At 45.5% G+C, this 10712-nt stretch overlaps 1 protein-coding gene across 2 annotated transcripts in view; it reads left to right on the plus strand.

Annotated features, from left to right (window-relative positions):
• LOC141192432 (uncharacterized) overlaps positions 1-9653 on the plus strand; it is a 56106-nt gene extending 46453 nt beyond the window's left edge. Inside the window, exons 1-7 of one of the 2 annotated variants that reach the window (XM_073661955.1) lie at positions 1841-1924; positions 4972-5109; positions 5239-5418; positions 5501-5624; positions 5708-5805; positions 6006-6096; positions 8487-9653. In XM_073661955.1, the coding sequence (XP_073518056.1) occupies positions 1871-1924; positions 4972-5109; positions 5239-5418; positions 5501-5624; positions 5708-5805; positions 6006-6096; positions 8487-9508 (1707 nt within the window). In that variant the 5' untranslated portion in view covers positions 1841-1870 and the 3' untranslated portion in view covers positions 9509-9653. Of the gene's footprint in view, positions 1-1840; positions 1925-2846; positions 2857-4971; positions 5110-5238; positions 5419-5500; positions 5625-5707; positions 5806-6005; positions 6097-8486 lie in introns of those variants that run through there. The other variant, XM_073661956.1, reaches the window with a different exon arrangement.
• The last annotated feature ends 1059 nt before the right edge of the window (positions 9654-10712 follow it).

Here is a 10712-nt window from a genome sequence, read left to right on the forward strand (position 1 = left end):
GCTCCGTACACCTCGTACACACGCGGCTCTGCTCCGTACACACGTGGCTCCGCTCCGTACACCTCATACACACGCGGCTCCGCTCCATACGCCTCGTACACGCGTGGCTCCGCTCCGTACGCCTCGCACACACGCGGCTCCGCTCCGTACACCTCGCACACGCGCGGCTCCGCTCCGTACACCTCGCACACGCGCGGCTCCGCTCCGTACACCTCGTACACAAGCGGCTCCGCTCTGTACACCTCGTACACACGCGGCTCCCCTCCGTACACCTTGTACACACGCGGCTTCGCTCCGTACACGGCTCCGCTCCGTACACCTCGTACACACGTGGCTCCGCTCCGTACGCCTCGTACACACGCGGCTCCGCTCCCTACACCTCGTACACACGCGGCTCCGCACCGTACACCTCGTACACACGCGGCTCCGCTCCGTACACCTCGTACACACGCGGCTCCGCTCCGTACACCTCATACACGCGCGGCTCCGCTCCGTACACCTCGTACACACGCGGTTCTGCTCCGTACACACGCGGCTCTCTCCGTACACCTCGTACACACGCGGCTCCGCTCCGTACACCTCGTACACACGTGGCTCCGCTCCATACGCCTCGTACACACGCGGCTCCGCTCCGTACGCCTCGTACACACGCGGCTCCGCTCCGTACACCTCGCACACATGCGGCTCTGCTCCGTACACACGTGGCTCCGCTCCGTACACCTCGTACACACGCGGCTCCGCTCCGTACGCCTCGTACATGCGCGGCTCCTCTCCGTACACATCGTACACGCGCGGCTCCGCTCCGTACACTTCGTACACAAGCGGCTCCGCTCCGTACACCTCGTACACATGCGGCTCCGCTCCGTACACCTCGTACACATGCGGCTCCCCTCCGTACACCTCGTACACACGCGGCTCCGCTCCGTACACCTCGTACACACGGCTCCGCTCCGTACACCTCGTACACACGGCTCCGCTCCGTACACCTCGTACACATGCGGCTCCGCTCCGTACACCTGGTACACACGAGGCTCCGCTCCGTACACCTCGTACACGCGCGGCTCCGCTCCGTACGCCTCGCACACGTGCGGCTCAGCTCCGTACGCCTCGCACACTCGTGGCTCCGCTCCGTACGCCTTGCACACGGGTGGCTCCGCTCCGTACACCTCGTACATACACGGCTCTGCTCCGTACACCTCGTACACACGCGGCTCTGCTCCATACACCTCGTACACACGCGCCTCTGCTCCGTACACCTCGTACACACACGGCTCAGCTCCGTACACCTCGTACACACGCGGCTCTGCTCCGTACACCTCGTACACACGCGGCTCTGCTCCGTACACCTCGTACACACGCGGCTCTGCTCCGTACACCTCGCACACACACGGCTCCGCTCCATACACCTCGTACACACGCGGCTCTGCTCCGTACAACTCGTACACACGCGGCTCCGCTCCGTACACCTCGTACACACGCGGCTCCGCTCCGTACACCTCGTACACACGCGGCTCCGCTCCGTACACCTCGTACACACGCGGCTCCGCTCCGTACACCTCGTACACACGCGGCTCCGCTCCATACACCTCGTACACACGCGGCTCTGCTCCGTACACCTCGTACACACGCGGCTCCGCTCCGTACACCTCGTACACACGCGGCTCTGCTCCGTACGCCTCGTACACACGCGGCTCTGCTACATCCACACTGTAAACCCCTCCTGACCCCACACATAAACTTCAGCTCATCCAGCACCATGACAACCAGCACAGCAGAGTCCTGCATCCACTGAGACCCCTGATCATGTGACCCCTGACTCCTCCCCTCCTGTGACCTCATCACAGCTCCTGTGCGCACAGAGCAGCCATATATGTGGTGGCGGCTCTGCAGGTGGAGGTATGTGGTGGCGGCTCTGCAGGTGGAGGTATGTGGAGATCCCCCATTACTGGAGCATTAATACTAGATATATATTGCACAGGGGATATCGCAGCCGATTCCCTCTAGAATAATCCTGGAATCGCAGCATTAGATGATTATTTCTCTGCAGTTTCTCTAGGACATAATACATTACATTCCCTTGTGTTGGGTCATTATCGGGCTCCTATCTTTATAGTGAGTCTATGCGGTGACATCCAGGAGGCTCCACACAATTCAGGAACTCCAATGGGGACATTACGGCTCGTTCACCATCCATGACTGAGTCATTGTACATGTATGTGGTCTCTGGACCGGCCGTCTCTTCTGTATTTGTAGGTTTATGGAGCTGACACTATAGTGTTTAGGGCGTAGGATTGTGCGTTCACAAAGCCACTGATAGTTGTTAAAATTGTTACAAATATCAGGGAATACTTGGTCAATAATCTCCAGTACTGAGGACGCCATTTTGTAAAAGTTTTCCGGGAAGGAGATTAAGCCGGTAGTGGAATCTGTAGGGTACCTGTCGTTTCTGAGGCATAGTACGTGGGGTGTAAATTCGTCTGCAATAGAATTTTCCATCAAGTGAACCCACATATTAGTAGTCAGAGAAGCTTCTGAATATGTCTCCATCCTGAAATGGGTCACCTTGCCATGGTGGGATGACTGTTATGCTTTTTTGATCAAAAACTGTGTTCACTAAGGACCCTATGTTATTTAAATGCACTTTTGCTTTTTTACTTATTTAGTTACAGCAGGGTTTATGATCACTTTGTTCCTTGTAGGTTTTGCATATGTCTCCATAGATGAGAAGATATTAAACAGGCATTCAGCTCGTCTGCTGGCGTTGCTCCCTTAAGAACAGGTAACGTTTGGCAGAAGTCACCTGTAAAAAGTACAATTTCCCCCATTAAGCGATTGGATCCCTGCAGATCTTTCAAGGTGCGATCGAGGGCCTCAACAGCTTTCTTGTGCGCCATGGTACATTCCTCCCAGACAATTAATTTGCAAATCTGTAATTCTTTAGCTTTCCCTGAGCCTTTAGTGATATTACAGCCAAGAGTTTCCAACAGCACTAGATTCAAGGGCAATCCTAGTACTGAATGAGCCGTGCGCCCTCCATCTTTAAGAGTGGTCGCAATTCCAGATGAAGCATCGGCCAGAGCAATGTTATTGTTTGAGCGAATTTCTGTGAGCAGGAAATTAATTAAGAATATTTTACCGATACCTCCTGGTCCATCAAGGAAAAACAGTCTCCCATTTCCACTTGAAATCGGATCTGTAATTGCCAAATACGCCGATCTTTGGTCATCAACCAAATGAGGCTTATTCAATGTGACAAATTCTTTCAACCTTTCCAAATCATAGCTTTTGTTTTGCAGAATATCACAGCCCATAACATCAAAGGATGGTCGAACTGGTGCTCGTAAACCAAATTCTATTAGAGTTTTACTATTGATACACTTGCACCTTTCTTCTGGCGTCAAGAGGACTTTGGTGAATATGTCAGCAGTGAAATTTAAGCCTAAATCCGGATTAACTCTCCTGTGCACTCTCAGAATATCTTCGCTAAGATATTCTTTGTGTTTTTCCCAAAGAGCTCGGGGATTGAAAGGTGCACAGGTTGTAATTATTATAGCGAACAGGTTTCGAAGTTGAGGTGGAAAGTGAGTGAGGGACATTTTCTGCAATGTCATGTCCCAGTGTTGATAATCTTCGATCAGACCACGCTTTTGGCATGCCTCCCTGTAAGATTGACACAGCTCACCACCAACTGTTTTTAAATCTGTGAAAGACTCTGGCCCGCGGACAGTGTGACGCAGTAAACGTAGGTGGTAACACTCTGCGTTGTTTGGATGAAGTGTGTACACGCGTCTAAGAGCATCACTGGAACCTCCGTCCCATCCTTGGACCCTTGCACCTTGTTTCCTTTTGCAAAATACTTTTCTCAACTTATTCCATGTATAATATTTTTGGAACGTCTGAATATAATAAAGTCCTCGCAAATGGACCTGCTTGACACAGGAGGAAGAAAGCTGTTAATGTTGTATTAGGTAGTTGAGTCGCTCTTTCTTCTAAATTGTTGGTAGTGAAATAAACTCGTTGCCCATTTTCAAGATGGATGCTGAGATGAACTAAAGTCAGATGTCTTTCATGGATGGGAAAATTTAGAAATTGCCACATGGATTCGTTACTACTTATATAGTTCCCATTTTTGATTGTGTAACTGAAACACTGCCATATCACTGTCTTTGTTAGCTGATTTGCAAGTACATTTGACTCCACAGAATTACAATATTTCACGTTAATGTGCGCGTCAAACATTTTTCAAAATAAGGTACAACCCATCGATTATTTCCTTAGCTTTGTGCTGATTAACCCTTTTAAATCTGATTGTTGCAGTAGATCCTCGCTGTTCAGGTTTCCATCTTCTGTAAAGAGCAACTCTTTGATCGCTGTCGCTCTAATTCTTTAAGATCCTTTGGGCTAAAACTGTAGTTTTGCATTTAACACACAGACACCCATTTTCTCCTTTATTTCTATACAGTCTAAATTCAGAGGGCCAAATCTCATGAATGGGGTAAATTTCGTGTTTTAATGTTTTCAGTATTTTTAGTCTGGTGATAAAGACGGGCAAGATTTCACTCAAACCTTGTGAAAAATGTGTTTTTTTTTCCAACCGGTTCCACACACAGATTTACTGCTTTATATATATGGATGTAAAGAGGAAAACTAAATACCGTAAAATTATAAATCTCCTCACATGTTTCCACTTATTGTGTCCAGTACTTGTATTATTATTATATCAGTAAATGATTCCAGAATTAGTGTTATGGAAGATGAGTCTATGAGAAGAGTCTTCAGCTGAAGACTCCGAGGAAGAAACTGCTTGTTGTCTGTGGCCTAAAATATATAGGTTTTATTACTAGATGTAAAGAAGAAAACTAGATACTGTAAAATAATATATCTCCTCATATGTTTCCCCTTATTATCTCCAGTAATTGTATTATTACACAGGATTTTTATGATGTTATTACGGCTCATCTTCTCATTCAGGTCTCTACAACATCAACTCCTCTAAGATTACCCATTTTTACCCAAATTTACCCATCAAAGATGGATATGGACGGAGACAAGATGGCGGAGAGGATATTATACCTCACCCTAGAGATCCTCTTCCGGCTTACTGGAGAGGTGAGAGATTCTGATGACGTCACATTACATCATTCTTATCTATGGGAATAACAGATGGACAGAACTGGAGAGGTGAGGACCCTGGAAATGTCTGTAGTGAGATTTATTAATGTGTCTCTCCATGGCCAGGATTACACAGTAGTGAAGAAGACCTCTATTGAGCGCTGTCAGGACCCTGTGTCTGAGGGATGGGTGAGACCCCTGAGCCCAAACATTGGGCCTCCATCTCACCCCCTAATGCATGAGAACATCAATCGCCAGAAGATCCTAGAACTCACCTACAAGATGATTGAGCTGCTGACTGGAGAGGTGACACTGCTGGGAATGCTGGGACATTATACAGTAAAGCTATGAAGGGATCGGGGGATGACTGTATCATTGTATGTGTCAGGTTCCTATAAGGTGTCAGGATGTCGCCGTCTATTTCTCCATGGAGGAGTGGGAGTATTTAGAAGGACACAAAGATCTGTACAGGGACTTCATGATGGAGGTTCCCCAGCCCCTCACATCACCAGGTAATAGACAGGACTAAATACACACGGCCTATAATTATCTGTATGTAAAGAAGGAATTCAGTCCCTGTATGTGTTTCCTCCAGATCTATCCAGTAAGAGGACAACACCAGAGAGATGTCCCCGTCCTCTTCTTCCACAAGACTGTAAACAAGAAGACCCCAATGTTCCTCAGGATCATCAGGTAGATGGAGAGAAGGTGCCATGAGATCTCCCCTATGATGTGTAGACGGCTGTGAAGTTCTGGTGTTCAGTCTTGTTTTATCCACCATTATTATGTTTTATATTTGTGTTATGAGAACAGTGGAGATGGCAGGATTAGAGCTGATCATAGATGTGACTTCTCCATCTGTCTTTGACTTTTATAATATTTATTTGTTTCAGGGTGAAGATCTGACCCATATTAATACTACAGAGACATATGTGAGGGGTGATGAGCGATGTAAAGAGGAGATTCCTACATATGACCACCCAGGTGAGTAGTAACCACTAAATGCAGAGAAGTCATAGATTCTTCTAAGTCACCGGCTGTGGCTGCTTTATCGGTGGTGTAGTCCGGCCGTATCACAATCGTGTGATCACCATTTTGCTGCTAGAGCATAACTTTCTTCACTAGTTACTCATTTATTACTGATGAAGACTGTCGAGTTTGATCATTTCAGTAGATGTGTTATTGTCTATACTCACAGTTTTTTACTACAGTAGTTACTCTGATTTAACCTCTTCCTGCTGCCAATTTTGTGTTCCTAATCAGGGCCCATTTTTCAAATCTGACGTGTGTCACTTTATGTGGTGATAACTTTGGAATTCTTCACAAAGGATAATGGGAAACAAATGGATCTTACAAATTATTTTCCAACTTCTCTTGAATCTGACAATCCCCTATATACGGTTGTACACTACTGTCTGGGTACATGGTAGGTTAAGAAGGGAAGGAGCGACATTTAGCTATGTGAATGCAGATCTTGCTGGGATAGTGTGCAGACACAATGTATTGGGGACACTGCTCGTTGTCACCTGGCAGCTCAAAACATGGCCAACACGAACAGGCTTGGCGCTATCTACTCCATTTTCCAGATCCCAGGGATTGCTTGGCTCATCATTCTTTAACCCCTCTACATGGATCTGGACTTAGACAGAGACCCCTAGGCTTGGGACATGGTGTTACCTGATGTTCTGTAGTGTGAGATGGCAAGAAGAATAGTCAGGTAGCCGGGTCAGAACCAAGAGGACAGAGAAAATACAAAATCAGAAGACATAAAAGTAGTCAGTAAACGGGCCGAGGTCACAACAGAAACGAATCCACAAGCCGGGAGCTGAGCACAGAGGACTGAACCAGAGGAGAACAAGGCTGTATCTGGCAGCTGCCGGCAATATGCTTTCAGCTTTAGTAGGGTGCGGTGCTTCCCAGTTGGCTAAAGCAGGGAGCAGATTACTCCAGCTGGACAGCACACACACCCATACTGCCAGACTGGATGATACTACAGGTCCCAGCAACCCTAATCTTAGTGGCTGGACACAGCCTGCGCCGCCCAGAGCTTCTGGTTCTGACGTCTCCTCCATCACCAGCGCTGCCTGCAGGATGAATAAGGCGGCTCCTGGTGAGAGAAGCAGATGTCGCAGGAGCAGATCCCAGAGGAGATGGGATCCACCATTTACAGAAGCCCTAATGTGACCAAATTGCAGAAAACCAGAGCAATAGAAATCCCCATAAAGTGACTCCATTTTGGAAATTATAACCCTCAGTGAATAATCTATAGGAGTAGTGACTATTTTGACTCCACAGTCACTTTCCGGAAATTAGCACGCAGTGGATGATGGAGAGTGAAAATTACAAATATATAATTTCATTACCCAACACATAGTGTCCAGATTGTGCTCCAGGAGACACACACCGTAAATTAAGTGGGTTCTTCTCACTATAGTAATGTCAAATACATGGAGGCTAAATGCGGTTTGGGCACACTGCAAGGCTCAGAAGCGAGGGGGAGATTTGACTTTGGGAGAGTGGATATTGCTGGATTGGTTTATGGAAGCCATGTTGCTTTTCAAAAGCCTTTGAGCCACTAATAATGTGGAAACCTCTGGTTTTCCATTGACAGATGATGGACCTGAGTGGGGACTTGTTTTTTGTGAGATGAGTAGAAGTTTTTATTGGTATTATTTTTGCCTACATAACATTGTTTGGTGGCTTTTTATTCCATATTTTGGAGGCAGAATTAACAAACAGTTGGACACCACGCTCCACTGGTTCATGCTATGAGGTTTTCTATTAGACTGTGAACTGTTATTGTCTTGGTGAATAATGACGGCTAACATAGGGCAAAATAAAAAAAACACAGAAAAAGATACAGCCTTACTAACACCAAATCATATAACAAATGCACTAGCAGGATGCCGCAGACCCCCATGATAAAGGTGGGGGCAGCACAGGTGCAAAATACTGATGGAGCAACCACTCACAATCATACCAATTCATGGAGGGGGTGGTTGCCTAGTATTAAAGATGCACACAGATGAAGCTTGCATAGGACGCCAGTCACACAGGTAGGTGTGATGCACAGTGTCTGGCTTAGGATAGTGATGATGCCCATACTATTACATCAGTAAGGCTGCCCAGCACTATATAAGTGCACCCCACATGGACAGACCCCCCAGTACACCCAACCAACACTAAAATGCTAATGCATTTCTTATCTGATTTGGTGTTGGTAAGGCTGATTTTTTCTGTGATATGTTTTCTTGGTAAATAATGATACTTTTACATAAAGTACATTTTTATGGAGAGTTTAAGTAGAAATGTTCATCAATATAAATTTTAATGATATGTTATTCATAAATAATAATTGATTTTCTTCTTGGCAGATGACTGTACCAGGAGATCAGAGGGACAGCTGACATCTTCAATTTTTAAATCAGATGATCTTGAGATCCCACAGGATACAAATGAAGTGAATGCCATTAACCAAGATATACCATCATCTCTTCACAGCAAAGATCTATCATCTGATCATTTGAAACAGGTCCTGTCTTCTGATTCATTACCGAATACTAAGGAAAATCAAAGTCACAAAATAAGCATTAAAAAACAAAGTGCTCCTCAAGCAAAGAAGCCATTTTCATGTTCAGAATATGGAAATAGTTTTCCCCTTCAAAAGTCTTTTCTTAAACATCAAAGCATTGACACAACAGAGAATGTATTTTTTTGTTTCAAGTGTGGGAAATGTTTTAACCAGAAATCAAATCTTGTTAATCACCAGAGAAGTCACACAGAGGAGAAGCCATTTTCTTGTTCAGAATGTGGAAAATGTTTTACATTGAAATCAAGTTTTATCAGACATCAGATAACTCACACAGGGGAGAAGCCTTTTTCATGTTCAGAATGTGGGAAATGTTTTAACCAGAAATCAGATTTGGTTAAGCACCAGAGAACTCACACAGGGGAGAAGCCTTTTTCATGTTCAGAATGTGGAAAATGTTTTAGCCATAGATCAGATTTGGTTATACACCAGAGAACTCACACAGGGGAAAAGCCTTTTTCCTGTTCAGAATGCAGAAAATGTTTTATCCAGAAATCAGCTTTGGTTATACACCAGAGAACTCACACAGGGGAGAAGCCTTTTTCCTGTTCAGAATGTGGGAAAAGTTTTAGCCAGAAATCAGCTTTGATTAAGCACCAGAGAACCCACACAGGGGAGAAGCCTTTCTCCTGTTCAGAATGTGGGAAATGTTTTAACGATAATTCAGATTTTATTAAGCACCAGAGAACTCACACAAGGGAGAAGCCTTTTTCCTGTTCAGAATGTGGGAAATGTTTTGTGAAGAAACCATCACTTCTTAGTCACCAGAGAACTCACACAGACGAGAAGCCATTTTCATGTTGTTAATGTGGGAAATGTTTTACATGGAAATCAACTCTTAATAAACTTCAGAGAAGTCACACTGGGGAGAAACCTTTTTCATTTTTAACCGAAAATTGTATCTTCATAAAGGGGTTTTCCGCTACTAGGACAACTCCTTCTCATTCCTCATGTTTGGCCTTGTTAAAATAAAAACACTCATACGCACCTCCCGTTCTGGTGCCGTTCCATTGGTGTCACAGCTCAAGTTCCCGGGGCTCACACAAGATTGTTACATCACACAAGATTGTTACATCACACAATCCTGCTCACAATCAATGCCGCCTTCGGATGTATTGAACATCAACAGGAAGGACATGGCCTGGACACAGCACGAAGAGAATGCACACACTGAAAGCACTCTCTTCAGACTGTGCTCCTGGGGGAATTATAAGCAATTTACAGCCTCAAACATGACGTCCGATATGAGAAAGAAAGACAAGATATCAGAGATTAATCTGAGGTTCTCCACCTCCGTCAGGATGTCTGGTATGCAGTGTTTCTTATTGAAAGTCTTATCTTCCTGCTCTTGAGCCATTACTGCCTCATCTTAGCATGGAAAAAAAGCAGTCTTAACTCTCATGATGCCAGACAGCTCAAGCCTATAAATCCTGCGTCAACTTCTCTCTTAATGTAGGCCTCACAAGAAAACCGCACCACAAATCTCCCTGTACTCTCACAGAAACACATACTGAGCAGCGCTTGCTTCACAAGGAAATTTACTCCCCAGCCACAGGGGATTCTGATATGGGGAACGCCATAATTGATTTGTATTTCATATTTTGTGTCTATCCCTACTAAACAAGAGATAGAGCAATATATACAAAGACTGGAGACCACATACAAAACTGAAATATGTCCTCTCGCTTCTATCCTGTCACATCTTACTGACAAGGTACAGAGATTAGAGGATAATGTCGTCCAAGTTGTGGACCATCAAAATGCTCGTAAACAAACACTGGATAGTCACAGCCAGCAAATAATAATCAGTCTGTTTAATATGGTTGATGACCAAGAAAATCACAATAATATCCGGATAAGGAGTATACCTGAAAATCTCAATACACAAGCGATCATGCCAACACTATGGACATTATTCCATAATATCCTTGGTGACCCTATTGATAAGGAGGTGGAGATTAACAGGGCGCACCGTACATTAGGCAATCATGGCCCAAATCCTGAGCGTCCA

The sequence above is a fragment of the Phyllobates terribilis genome, unplaced genomic scaffold, assembly GCF_046119375.1.
Source record: "Phyllobates terribilis strain yellow unplaced genomic scaffold, ASM4611937v1 Scaffold_61__1_contigs__length_8056638, whole genome shotgun sequence".
Taxonomy (NCBI): domain Eukaryota; kingdom Metazoa; phylum Chordata; class Amphibia; order Anura; family Dendrobatidae; genus Phyllobates; species Phyllobates terribilis.